Source organism: Sapajus apella, unplaced genomic scaffold (genome assembly GCF_009761245.1).
Source record: "Sapajus apella isolate SASKATOON/1434 unplaced genomic scaffold, GSC_monkey_1.0 scaffold56, whole genome shotgun sequence".
NCBI classification, from domain to species: Eukaryota; Metazoa; Chordata; class Mammalia; order Primates; family Cebidae; genus Sapajus; species Sapajus apella.
The window spans coordinates 6422855-6437317 of NW_022436996.1; the positions used below are offsets into that span (position 1 = coordinate 6422855).

The window sequence follows — 14463 nt, forward strand, 5'->3', positions numbered from 1 at the left end:
GGAGAAACACCAATGAGAGAAAAAAGCAGAGGGAAGGATGAGGAAATTTTTTTTTTTTTTTTTTTGAGGTGGAGTCTTGCTCTGTCACCCAGGCTGGAGTACAGTGGTGAGATCTTGTGTTGGAAACAGGTTTATAACATCGGGAAGAATCCACACCGAGACAATGGATGACTCAGCAAGGCTAGTTTACCTCCTGCAGGAAGGGTGCAACTCGCCAGCAGTCTTGCCAGGAGAGCACACCTGAACAGAGGAGACAGGGACATTTATAACTTTCATAACCTGATGCAGTCACCCCACTGTGTGTCCAGTTTCCATTGGCCAGAATGGGACCTCACATTCTATGCTTGACCCGATTGGCTAAAAACTTGTTGGTAATTTCCTGAACAGATAAGGGGAAAGAAGGCATGGAAGAAGAGGAAGCTAGTCAGGAGAAGGTCAGGAGGGTCTCCAAATGAGGAATGGCACTCATCAAGGTTTGGAGCTTGCCCAGTTCTGTTCAGACATACCGGAGCGAGTCAAGTTAGCTGATTAAAGACGTAGCTGCTTTAGAGAATATATACACATGGGTATATGTTTATGCTAATAGCGGATAATGGCCATAGAGTAAGATAGTGTAACTCCTTATAATGTAATCTAACATGTAAATTTTGAGGAAAAACTTTCCCATCTCTCACCACAACCTGTGCCTCCCGGCTTCGAGCAATTCTCCTGGCTCAGCCTCCTGAGTCGCTGGGATGACAAACATCCGCCACCATGCCCAGCTAATTTTTGTATTTTTCGTAGAGATGGGGTTTCACCATGTTGGCCAGGCTGGTCTCCAAGTCCTGACCTCAGGTGATCTGCCCTCCTCGGCCTCCCAAAGTGCAGGGATTACAGGGGTGAGCCACCTTGCCCAGCCAGAATGAGGAAATTTGACCCCCCCCACCTCCGGAAGGAAAGGGAACAGAGTAAGTAGGGGGGTTCCAGACTGCAGTGCAGCTCGGAGATGCTTTTGGCCAGGCTGACCCAAGTCCCCATTAGAATCTGGCAGGAACTGACCTTATTATCCCATAGTCCCTGGCTGGGGACAGCCCTCAGGAAGCACAGCCTTGTTTTAAATGCGGTGGTGGTAGATTCAGAGGATAGCAGTTGAGGTTCTCAGTCAGTTACACCTGCAGCAGGAGATCCAAGTGGGGTCTTTTCAAAATTGCCATCATGCCACCAGTTTCAAAACAGCTCCATTCATCCAGGGGCTGACCATCCAGGACATTTCTGTTGCTGTGGCAAACAGAAGCATGTGACCCTTGTCTTCTCCAGCCATCTTCCATGTAATTGTTCATATTTCAAAGTGGCGAGTTTGTCTGATTGAGACTCCTTGCCTGCTGACCAAGTTGAATTCTGGTTGCTGGGTAATTCTTTACATGGATTGGCACTTAATAAATATTCGAGTTGCAACAATAAACCCAAGTGCACCCTTGGGTTTATTGACTTGAAATGTAAATAGTTACTTCCAGAACTCCACTGTTTGTATGCAGAATGAGAGATTTTTAGCATTCAGCACTCTTGGAAGCTCATCATTTCGATAAGTCTAAAAAAAGAAAGTTTACGAGTATTCACTAGATAAAAGAAGAAAATTTTATTAAAAGCTGAAGTGCTCATTAGAGAAAAAAAAAACGAAAGAAGAGAAATTTAAGAAAATCCAGGGCTGGGTGTTGTGGCTCTCACCTGTAATCCCAGCACTTTGGGAGGCCAAGGCGGTGGATTACTTGAGGTCAGGAGTTTGAGACCAGCCTGCCCAATGCAGTGAAACACCATCTCTACTTAAAATACAAAAATTGGCTGAGCATGGCAGCATGTGCTTGTAGTCCCAGCTACTGGAGAGGCTGAGGTTTCAGTGACCCAAGACTGCGCCACTGCACTCCAGCCTGGGTGACAGAGCAAGACTCCATCTCAAAAGAAAAAGAAAATCCAAATCTCAGGGAGAAAATAGATATTTATCCTCCTGAAACTACTACGAAAAATACATTTATCTAAATGGAAAAAAATGAGGCTGAGCAGGCATTTCAGAGCCATAAAGTAAAAGGCAGGCAAAATCAATTACTCACTGTAATGAAAACCAACAGAAATTGATATAAAACTAGAGACCACGGGCATAGACATAAGGAAATGGCTAAGAAATAAACAATTAGAGTTTTGAAATCAACTGGTGAAGAAATGAAGAACATACAGAAAATAAAATATGGCATGGAGGAGAAAAAGCAAATATACCTAGTGAATTTGCAAGATAACAGAAAATGAAGTAAAAGGTGACAAAAAGGGAAATAGGACTATTTTCTCTGAATAAATATTTATTACATTAATATTTCTGTATTTAAATCATTGATGAAATTCTCATTCTGTACTAAATAGTGCTGAAGATAGTACTGGGCAAAAGAAAAATCCACACAAAAATAGGAAAGCTTAGCTTCTGAGTGTGACTTTAGAACATTAGACTTTGGTCAGGTGTGGAGGCTTACACCTGTAATTCCAGCACTTTGGGAGGCCGAGGTGGGAGGATCACTTGAGGTCAAGAGTTCGAGACCAATCTGGCCAACATGGTGAACTCTTGTCTCTACTAAAAAGAATACAAAAATTAGTCGAGCGTGGAGGCACTCACCTGTAATCCAAGCTACTTGGGAGGCTGAGGCAGGCAGGAGAATCGCTTGTACTGGGAGGCGGAGGTTGCAGCAAGCAGAGATGATGCCACTGCACTCCAGCAATGGCAACCATGAGACTTTATCTCAAAAAAAAAAAAAAAAAATTGGTTCGAATCATTCTCACACACACACAAAATCGACTTTATAGATTGTATCTTTGTCATATGATGCTGAACATCTGAATTAAGACTTTAAATTTTGGCCAGGCGTGGTGGCTCATGCCTGTAATCCAAGCACTTTGGAGGCCAAGGCAGGCAGATCACCTGAGGTCGGGAGTTCAAGACCAGCCTGACCAACATGGTGAAACCCCATCTTTAAAAAAAATTTAAAACCCACTGCCGGGCGCGGTGGCTCATGCCTATAATCCTAGCACTTTGGGAGACTGAGGTGAGTGGATCACCTGAGGTCAGGAGTTCAAGACCAGCCTGGCCATCATGGTGAAACCCCATCTTTAAAAAAAAAAAGAAAAAAAATTAAAACCCACTTTATCAATTGGAAACTGAAAAAAAACTAAAAAAAAAAAAAGACTTTAAATTTCAGTAACATTTGGGTATATTTTGAAATGTTTCCTATTTAGTTTTAGGAATTAAGGCAAGAAAGATTATTTTCAAAATCTAATGTAGAAAACATCACAGGTAGTTTTGGAAACTATTTTCACTTGAAACGATATTTGAATCTTGGTTCATGGATTGTTATGCCTCTTATAAATAAAACTACACTAGCGGGTCATGTGGCTTATGCGTGTAATCCCAGCAGTTTGGGAAGCCGAGACAGGTGGATCACCTGAGGTCAGGAGTTTGAGACCAGCCTGGCCAACATAGTGAAACCCTGTCTCTATGGAAAATTAAAAAAAAAAAAAAAATTGCTGGGTGTGGTGGCCGGTGCCTGTAATCCCAGCTACTCGGGAGGCTGAGGCAGGAGAATTGCTTGAACCTGGGAGGCAGAGGTTGCAGTGAGCCAAGATTGTGCCACTGTACTCCAGCCTGGGTGACAGAGAAAGACTCTGTCTCCCCCACAAAAAACAAAAAAACAAAAAAATACAGTAATAAAATTGAAATAGAAGTAGGTTTGCAATCAAAATGACTAGGAATGAAATATGAAATATAATATTTTGCACCTACATAGGGAAGTCTGAGATTGGCTGATAGAACCCGTTCTCTTCTGCAAGGGTAATACTAGTCCAAAACTTAGGGTGCCTGCCAAGAGGGACGCAGCCACAGTGTGGGGGGGCTCTGGAATGCTAGGGTTCTGGAGTCCATAGACACAGGAGGCAGAGGACATGTGTTAAGACGTGTCTTCACAGGCATGGTGTCTCATGCCTGCAATCCCAGCATTTTGGGAGGCTGAGTTGGGTGGATCACTTGAGGTCGGGAGTTCGAGACAAGCCTGACCAACGTGGAGAAACCCCATCTCTACTAAAAATACAAAATTAGGGCCGGGCATTGTGGTTCACTCCTATAAGCCCAGCACTTTGGGAGGCCGAGGCGGGCAGATCACAAAGTCAAGAGATCAAGACCATCCTGGCCAACATGGTGAAACCCCATGTCTACTAAAAATACAAAAATTAGCTGGGCATGTTGGTGCACGCCTGTAATCTCAGCTACTCCGGAGGCTGAGGCAGGAGAATTGCTTAAACCCAGGAGGCAGAGGTCGCAGTGAGCCGAGATCGCACCACTGCACTCCAGCTTGGGCAACAGAGCCAGACTCTGTTTGAGGGAGTTGGGGAGTAATGAAATGAAGGTTGATCTGGATATGAAAAATTTTTCACTATAGAGAGGCATATGTCCTTTGAACTTGCTGGGATCCACCTTTCCTTTCTGATGCATTCTGTGAGTTAGAATAAAACTTCTAAAGAGCCATTGTTTTCACCCTGTCATGTATAAAATTGCTTCTCAAACGTGCCGCATTGCTAAAGATTACCATTATTTTGCTAACCAGTGTCTGGTCTCTCTTACATGGCTCTGCAATTACTAGTGTCAAAACCTGTTGGTAATACCCAGAGGACAGTGTCTAAGGTCCTTATTCAATATTCACATTTGGCTGGGCGCAGTGGCTCACACCTGTAATCTTAGCACTTTGGGAGGCAGAGGTGGGTGCATCACCTGAGGTCAGGAGCTCGAGGCCAGCCTGGTCAACATGGTGAAAACCCCATCTCTATTAAAACTACAAAAGGGGGCCGGGCGCGGTGGCTCAAGCCTGTAATCCCAGCACTTTGGGAGGCCGAGGCGGGTGGATCACGAGGTCAAGAGATCGAGACCATCCTGGTCAACATGGTGAAACCCCGTCTCTACTAAAAATACCAAAAATGAGCTGGGCATGGTGGCAGGTGCCTATAATCCCAGCTACTCAGAAGGCTGAGACAGGAGAATCGCTTGAACCCAGGAGGTGGAGGTTGCAGTGCGCCAACATTGTGCCAGTGCACTCCAGCCTGGGTGAAAGAGCGACTCAAAAAAAAAGTCTGGGCGCGGTGGCTCACGCCTGTAATCCCACCACTTTGGGAGGCCGAGGTGGGTGGCTCACCTGAGGTCAGGAGTTTGAGACCAGCCTGACCAACATGGAGAAACCCCATCTCGGCCGGGCATTGTGGCTCATGCCTGTAATCCAAGCACTTTGGAGGCCAAGGCGAGCAGATCACCTGAGGTTGGGAGTTCAAGACCAGCCTGACCAACATGGTGAAACCCCGTCTTTAAAAAAACAAAAAAAAAAAGAAAAGAAACCTCATCTCTACTAAAAATACAAAATTAGCTGGGCATGGTGGCACATACCTGTAATCCCGACTATTCAGGAGGCTGAGGCAGGGGAATTGTTTGAACCTGGGAGGCAGAGGTTGCGCAGTAAACCGAGATCGCGCCATTACACTCCAGCCTTGGCAACAAAAGTGAAACTCCATCTCACAGAAAAAGAAAAATTCACATTTGTAGACACAAGAGTTTAAATTCTTTTTTGATACGGAGTCTCATTTTGTTGCCCAGGCTGGAGTGCAATGGCGCGATCTCGGCTCACCACAACCTTCACCTCCTGGGTTCAAGCAGTTCTCCTGCCTCAGCCTCCCGAGTAGCTGGAACTACAGGCATGCACCACCCTGCCCAGCTAATTTTTGTATTTTTAGTAGAGACGGGGTTTCACCATGTTGACCAGGATGGTCTCGATCTCTTGACCTCATGATCCACCCGCCTCGGCCTCCTAAAGTGCTGGGATTACAGGCGTGAGCCACCGCGCCCGGCCAAGTTTAAATTCTTAAGTCCTAAACTCAAATGTGTGGGAAGTATTTGTATTTTTATAACTAAATCATCTCAGTATTTCTATTTCTAGCCCCCTTTCTGCCTGATGGCAAAATACTTAATCTAGTTAATTTCAGGTAAACTTTGGCTTTTCATGACTTTTCCTGATCAGGTCAAACCTCAACCAAGTTCATTCTTGATCTCCTCCTCTACCTCCTTCTCTCATCACCCCACGACTAGCTTCCAGTCCACGGGCTAATACAGCATCTTGGTGTCCTGTGGTCTGAGGTCCTTTTTGTCTTTCTCAAGCCTCAGCTAAAGTTTATAATCCTACCTCTTCTCATGATCTTGAAATGCCCTAAGGTTCAGGGGCTATGTCTGCAAATACCTGACACCCATTGCTGGGACATGGGGGCCTGGCGGCTCTCTGAGGCTGCTCAGCAAGGCAGAGCATCCCATCAACTGCCTGGGGCCCATCTCCGCCCGAGGCCACAGCCATTCCTGCTCTACCACTCTGCTGTCCTGTCGGCACACGGAACTCCTCGGGGCCCCAGGGTTCCAGATTAGAAGCAGAGAATCTCCTCTGTTCTCAGAGCCCCCAAAGTTTGCTGGGGATTCTATTGTCCTTTCCCCCAACTTACTCCTTGGAACCCAGGGGGAGGTGAGTAGACTCCCTCTCGGAGACTCTACCACCAACTCCCTCATGCTTACCCTAACCTCCTTCTTCTTCCTCCCCAGTTAAGAAAGAGGATCTTTAGCCTGCGGCAGGGGCCAGGGGGACACTTGATGTTTCAGGGAAAAAGGTGACTCAGCTACTTTAGGAATATCTGTCATACCTCTCTACTGGAGGTTTGACATTTTAGTGCAACAGGGACAGCGTCCCTTTTGGCAGTGGCACCCTTTCAACTAAGTACAAGGGAAAATTTGCAACAAATCACATGGGAAGTAGCCCATCAGTTAATATCAGTTAATACTTAAGTGTTGTCTCTCACATCCATGGCTCGCATTGAGAGCTGCTATTCCAGCAAGGTTCAGGTAGAAATGGGAGTGGTCTGGCCAACCTTAACCAAGTCCATTTGTGATCTCCTCCTTCACCTCCTTCTCTCATTACCCCACGATTAGCCTCTGGTCTACGGCTGATGCAGCATCTTAGTGCAAACACAGCACAAGCTGGTCTTTTCAAATTTGTTTTGCTTATTTACAGATCAAATGGTTGGGACCTCAAGTCTTGATATTCTCCTTCCCTCCCATTTAGATGCCCGGGTGTTGATGTTTTCAGTTTTTGCTCCTCTACTGAATCTTAGCTTTCTCTCTCTCTTGGCCTCTGCACTACATAGCCTTCAGGTTTGTAGGCCTGGAAGGCAGAGTTCAGTAAAGACTGTTGAGGCCGGGCGCAGTGGCTCACTGTAATCTCAGCACTTTGGGAGGCCAAGGCGGGTGGATCACCTGGGTTCGGGAGTTCAAGACCAGCCTGACCAACATGGTGAAACCCCATCTTTAAAAAAACAAAAAACAAACAAACAAAAATAAAGAAGAGAAACAACTCAGTTTACATGAGAAGAGGCTGGCCCATGCAGAGAAAGGATTGGCAAACTAGGACAACTCTCTTCTGTTTGGTTTTCAGTCTTCTCTTCACAGTTCTTTTTAAAGTTTGGAATCAATACCTTTTTCTCTTAATCAGAACTCCAGTGTTTTTGTAGATTGAAGTCTTTTTTTTTTTTCCTTGAGAAAGGGTCTCATGGTCTGTCACCCAGATTGGAGTGCGGTGGCCCAATCACCGCTCACTGCAGCCTCTACTTCCTGGGCTCAAGAGAGCGCCCCACCTTAGCCCCCCAAGTAGCTGGGACTACAGGTGTGCACCAACATGCTTAATTTTTATTTTTTAATTTATTATGATGGTGATTTTGAGAGTCTTGCTCTGTTGCCCAAGCTGGAGTGCAGTGGCATGATCTCGGCTCACTGCAGTCTTCACTTTCCGGTTTCAAGCAATTCTCTCGCCTCAGCCTCCCGAGTAGGTGGGACTGCAGGTGCCTGCCACCACACTCGGCTAATTTTTAAATTTTTTTGTAGAAAAGGATTATCACTGTGTTGTCCAGGCTCATCTTGGAACTCCTGACTTCAAGCGATCCGCCTGCCTTGGCCTCCCAAAGTGCTGGGATTGCAGGCGTGAGCTACCACGACTGGCCTACATACAGCCTAAGTGCATGAGCAGTTCCCACTCAGTCTCAGCCTCCACTTTTTGAGTCAGACTCTCGTCTCCTTCCCTTCCCAGGACTCAGTTCTCATTTTCTTCCCCTGTTTTTTCCGGGTTGTGACTGTTGCTCTCTGCTTGCTAGATCCACGTGGAGCACAGTAAAGCAGCATCACAAAGCTGGATGGGATCTGGGATGAGTCCACCAGCTACAAGTTCTTATAGGAAATGTGCTCCAGGAATTGTCATTTCTGAAATTCAACTGCTTTTGGAATTGAAGCAAGCAGCTCATCTTGGAAGAGAAATATGTAGCCAACCCCAAAGCCAAAGCCTTTGGAGACTGAGACCTAGCATGCTAGGAGACCTTGACCCTATAACCTCAGAAGAATCTGGATTTGACCAAATTGAGGTCAAATTCTGATCAACTTCTCCGTAGTCAGTAGGAGAAAAAAAAAGCAACTTGATGTTTGAGTCACATGTTTTAACAACTGAAGAGAACACTTAGGCTGAGTGCAGTGGCTCACGTCTGTAATTCCACCACTTTGGGAGGCCAAGGTGGGTGAATCATTTTAGGTCAGGGGTTCAAGACCAGCCTGGTCAACATGGTGAAACCCCATCTCTATTAAAAATTCAAAAAAAAAAAAAAGCCGGGCATGGTGATGGGTGCCAGTAGTCCCAGCTATTCGGGAGGCTGAGGCAGGAGAATCACTTGAACCTGGGAGGTAGAGGTTGCAGTGAGCCAAGATTGTGTCATTGTACTCCAGCCTGGCTGACAGAGCAAGACTGTCTCCAGAAAAAAAAAGGACATTTAAAGATGACATTAAAGAGGATACTTAGATTCTAGGCATAACGAAGGTGTAGCAAATTGGGCTGGGACATAGCAGCTCACGCCTGTAAATCCCAGTATTTTTGGAGGCTTGAGGTGGGTAGATCACCTGAGGTCCAGAGTTTGAGACTAGCCTGGCCAACATGGCGAAACCCCATCTCTACTGAAAATACAAAAATTAGCCGGGTCTGGTGGTGGGCACCTGTAGTCCCAACTATTCAGGAGGCTATGGCAGGAGAATCACTTGGGCCCGGGAGGTGGAGGTTGCAGTGAGCTGAGATCACACCACTGTACTCCAGCCTGGGCGACACAAGTCACTGCACCTGGGCAGCAGAGCAAGCCTCTGTCTCAAAAAATAATTAAGTAAAAAAAATTTTTTTTGCTGTGTTGCAACTGATATACATTCTATAAGGTAATGGTTTCTTTCTTCTTTTCTTTTTTTTTTTTTTTTTTTGAGACGGAGTCCTGCTCTGTCACCCAGGCTGGAGTGCAGTGGTGGGATCTCGGCTCAATATGAGCTCTGCCTACTGTGTTCAAGTGATTCTCCTGCCTCAGCCTCCTGAGTAGCTGGGATTACAGGCGCACACCACCATGCCCAGCTAATTTTTGCATTTTTGGTAGAGACCAGGTTAAACCATGTTGGCCAGGATGGTCTGGATCTCCTGACCTCGTGATCCGTCCACCTCCCAAACTTCTGGAGTTATAGGCATGAGCCACCGCGCTAGGCCTAGGTTCTGATCTTTTTCTATAGTAACTTGGATGGTTAAAGTGGAAAAGGCTTTGGCTATTAGGTGCTGAACCCACTCAGCTCTGCTCAATCCCCTTCTTTAATGCCCAAGGTTGTCCAGTCCTAGCCCTGCCCCCTACCCTCAGCTTCTCCGCCCCTACACAACAACCTTAGCACAGCCCTAAGGTATGTGTTCTAATCTTCTGTTATCTATGTTAAGGATGTTTGCTGGCTTTTGTTTTGTTTTGTTTTGTTCTGTTGAGACAGGGTCTTGCTCTGTTGCTTGGGCTGGAGTACAGTGGCGCAATCACAGCTCACTGCAACCTCGACCTCCTGGGCTCAAGGGATCCACCCACCTCAGCCTCCTGAGCAGCTGGGACTACAGGTACCTATCACCAAGCCTGGCTAATTTATTTTTATTTTTATTTTTTGTAGAGACAAGGTCTCACTATGTTGTCCAGGCTGGTCTTGAACACCTGGACAGAAGCGATCTTCCTGTCTCAGCCTCCCAAAATACAGGAATTATAGACATGAGCCACTGTGCGAGGTGAAGACTTTTTTTTTAAGTTAAATTTCTGACTGCCGCCACACCAGCTCCTTTTCTTGCCTTCTCTCTCTCTCTCTCTCTCTCTCTCTCTCTCTCTCTCTCTCTCTCTCGTGCTTTAAGATGATAGCCCTGGCCAGGCACAGTGGCTCACACCTGTAATCCCAGCACTTTGGGAGGCTGAGGTGGGTGGATCACGAAGTCAAAAGATCAAGACCGTCCTAGTCAACATGGTGAAACCCCATCTCTACTAAAAAATACAAAAATTAGCTGAGCATGGTGGCATGTGCCTATAGTCCTACATAGTAGGCTAAGGCAGGAGAATCACTTGAACCCAGTAGGCGGAGGTTGCAGTGAGCCAAGATCGTGCCACAGCACTCCAGCCTGGTGACAGAGTGAGACCCCATCTCCAAAAAAAAAAAAAAAAAGAAGCCCCTTTCTTTTTTTGAGACAGAGTTTAGCTCTTGTTTCGCAGCCTGGAGTGCAGTGTATCAAGGAAGTAGCTGGGATTACAGGCATGCACCACCATGCCCTGCTAACTTTTGTATTTTTAGTAGAGACAGAATTTCTCCATGTTGGTCAGGCTGGTCTTGAGCCCCCAACCTCAGGTAATCCTCCCACCTTGGCCTCCCAAAGAACTGGGATAACAGGCATGAGCCATTGTACTGGGCCATAGTTCCCTTTTTTTTTTTTTTTTTTGTTTTTTTGTTTTTTTTTCAAATAACCACAACAGGAATGACTGGCCACTCTTATAAGCTGCAACCAATGTTTTCAGACTCCTAAAGTGACATTTAGACATAAGTCCATATATATCAGAATATCATGCAGGAAAAGCTCAAATAGTAGGGAAGAGATTGCTGCAGTGTTTTTTGCATGCCCGAAGGCCAGATAGGTACTCAGTTTAAAAATCTTAATAGAATTGAATCCTGCTCTTATCATAGGAAAGGAACAGAATCTGATGGAGAGAAACAGGAAATGAAAAAGTTGAGAACTGGAAAGGAACTAACTCTGTGAAAAGAACTTTTATGTTCCTTCATGTTGTTTTTATTTAAAGAAACTGAATCAAGTACCAAACATGGAATAAAGGCAAACATTCAGTTTTGGGGTGATTGTTCCCTTCTTGGCAAGCCCTGTTTTAGGGAGGGTGTCACTACTTATTCATTCCAAGGATTTTTTTTTTCCACAGGAGGTGGGTGTTTCTTTGCCTTCTTAGAGTCAGGATTGAAGATCTGCGGATGTGTGGGACTTTTCTTGGCCACAACGATTTCATCTACAGTCACGAGCTGCAGCACCACCTCAGCCACCGCTCGAAATCCTTGGGCTTTGGCCATTAGGGTGTCCCACACCCCTTCCTGGGCCACATTTATTATTCCTTCCGCTCCCACACCCATTAGAAGGTTCCCACGTTGGTGCACTCCGCTCATTTCTGCCACCACATCTGAGACAGCTAAGCCTGCATTCTCTGCCAAGGTTTTAGGAAGACACTTCAGGGCCCGGGCAAATGCTAGGAATGCAGGCCCACTGGGCCCTTCCAATCTGCTTCCTTTATCAGAGAGCATTTTTGCCAAAGCCATTTCTGTGGCCCCAGCTCCTGGAACCAGTCTGGGATCTTGACATAGCTGGAAATAGGCATCAATGCCGTGGTAGACGGCCTGCTCTGCGCTCCGCAGCCCCTGCGTGGTGGCTCCCCTGAGGACCACGGTGAGGGCAGGTGTGCCTGTACATTCCCACTCAAATACCACAGCCAAACCATCTCCCATCTCCTGCCTGTAAACCCTCTGGCACTTGCCTGGCTTCTGGGGAGGGAGCAGATGAGGCAGCAGAGGTGTGTCCAACACCTCACTCAGGTACACGATCTCCATCCGAGACCTAGCTTGAATCACCATGATACCATACTTGTCCGCCAGTGCGAGGGTCTCCTCATCAACTTCTCCCCACACCACTGCCACATTAATTTCCGCGGCTGCCAGCTGGCCTACTAGCTTTCCTAGTAATTGGTCGTTTCCTTTACTAAACTGAACTAGATCAGCAGGACTAGAGAGACGGGCCGTTGCTGGTGCATTTGGACAGGGAGGACCAAAGGGGCAAGCAAAGAGAGCCACCCTGGCACCACTCAACACTGTGGCCATTTGCCCACAGAGCTTCCCAGAGATTGCTAACCCCGGGAGGAGGCAGGAATCCTCCAGTGTCCCCCCATGCAGCGTGCACACTCCAACACGCTCAGGCTTGAAGCTGCCGTCTAGCTCCTTGGTAGCGCAGCAGGCATGGGCCACCAGCTTGGTCAAGTAGTCCATGGCGGACAGGGTGTGGGTATTCATCACAGAACGGAGGGCCCAGGATGGATCTTCCAAAGGCCCCAGAGACTGGATGGCCAGGGAGGGCAGCATGGTCAGGACCTCTGCAGTGGCTGTGGCGTAGGCCTCCCGGAGCTGTGGGCGAGGCAGGCCAGCCTTCAGCAGGTGCTCTGCCTGTTCCAGCAGCGCTTCCGTCAGCAGAACCACAAAGGCTGTGCCATCTCCACTGTTCTCTGCCTGGGTTTGGGCTGCTTCCCGGAGGAGCCACGCAGCGGGGTGCTCCAGCTCCAGTGCCCTGAGGATGGCAGCGGCACACCCTGTGCACACCGTTTCTCCTTTCATGGTCACTAGGAGCTTCTGCCGGCCGTGAGGGCCATAGCAAGGCCGGATGACACTGGCCAGGGTCTGGACTGCAGCCAAGCTGCTCAGCAGGTTCGGCTCCTCCTCTTCCAGACTCCGCGGTTTCTCCCTCAGGTTTGGTGCCAGCCGCTGGGGCAGCTCCAGGGCTGAAGGGACTGTGCTGTCCATTGCCCGCAGAGAGAGGAGAGGCCACCGTAGGTTGCAGAGATGCTCTAGAAACAGCAGCAGGGGTGCTCTTGACTCCGATCTTTGAAAGTACTCAAGAGGTCAGTGGAAGCAAGGAGCCAAATGCCCATCGACTGGTATCTGAAGACGTCAGCACAGACCGGTGCACCACTGTGGATCCAGGATGACCTGCAAGGAGCTCAGCCCTAAAGCCTCCCCAGGGTTGATTCTGTAGAGGAATTGGGCTCTTTACAGAGGTTGGGGCCTCTTAACCTTGGTGGCTGAAATGGGATCTTTAACTGATGAAGTCACAAAGTGGAAAGTGGAACCAGGGTAGAGAATGAGGTCACAGAAGGCTGGGTAGAACTGACGGGCCTGGCCAGCAGGCAAAAGCCAGGCCTTATCCAGCAGTGCAGGTACAAGTACCTCTGCACCAGGCCTGAGACTTGTTTTTTTTTTTTTTTTCCTTTTTTTTTTTTTTTTTTTTAGGCGGTGTTTCGCTCTTGTTACCCAGGCTGGAGTGCAATGGCTCGATCTCGGCTCACTGCAACCTCCACCTCCCGGGTTCAGGCAATTCTCCTGCCCCAGCCTCCTGAGTCGCTGGGATTACAGGCACATGCCACCATGCCCAGCTGAGACTTGTTTAAATGTTAAAGACAATGAGGAGATCAGGTGAAAAGCCCACCCACTTCACCCTGTCTGGAGTGCAGTGGCATGACCATGGTTCACTGCAGGCTCAACCTGCCGGCCTCAAGCGGTCCTCCTGCTCAGCCTCCCAAGTAGCTGGGATTACAGGTGCACACCACCACACCTAGCTAATTTTTTGATTTTTTTGTAGAGACAGGGTTTCTGTATGGTGTCCAGGCTGGACCCAAACTCCTGGTCTCTTGAGAGCCTTTCACCTTGGCTTCCCAAAGTGCTAGGATTACAGGTGTGAGCCACCACCACACCCACCTTCTTTTTTTTTTTTTTTTTTTTTTTGAGACAGAATCTTGCGCTTTCCCCCAGGCTGGAGTGCAGTGGCGTGATCGTGGTTCATTGCAGCCTCCCCCTCTTGAGTTCAAGTGATTCTCCTGTCTCAGCCTCTCGAGTAGCTGGGATTACAGGCACGTGCCACCGTGTCCGACTGAGTTTTTGTTTTTATTTTTTATTTATGTACTTGTTTTTGAGATGCAGTCTCACTCTGTTGCCCAGGCTGGAGTGCAGTGGTGCAATCTCGGCTCACCACAACCTCTGCCTCCCGAGTTAAGTGATTCTCTTGCCTTAGCCTCCCAAATAGCTAGGATTACAGGCACCCACCATCATGCTCTGCTAATTTTTGTATTTTTAGTAGAGGCAGGGTTTCATTATGTTGGTCAGGCTAGTCTCGAACTCCTGACCTCGTAATCTACCCACCTCAGCCTCCCAAAGGAGTCAGCCACCGTGCCTGGCTTTTTTTTTTTTTTCTTTTGAGACAGAGT

General features: G+C 47.5%; 1 protein-coding gene across 1 annotated transcript; it reads right to left on the reverse strand.

The window, feature by feature from the left end:
* Positions 1-11220: 11220 nt before the first annotated feature.
* CCT8L2 (chaperonin containing TCP1 subunit 8 like 2) lies at positions 11221-13449 on the reverse strand. The gene is given in 2 exon segments (XM_032244934.1): positions 11221-11362; positions 11364-13449. Coding segments are annotated over 2 exon segments (1671 nt in total). The 5' UTR covers positions 13007-13449; the 3' UTR covers positions 11221-11334.
* Positions 13450-14463: the final 1014 nt, after the last annotated feature.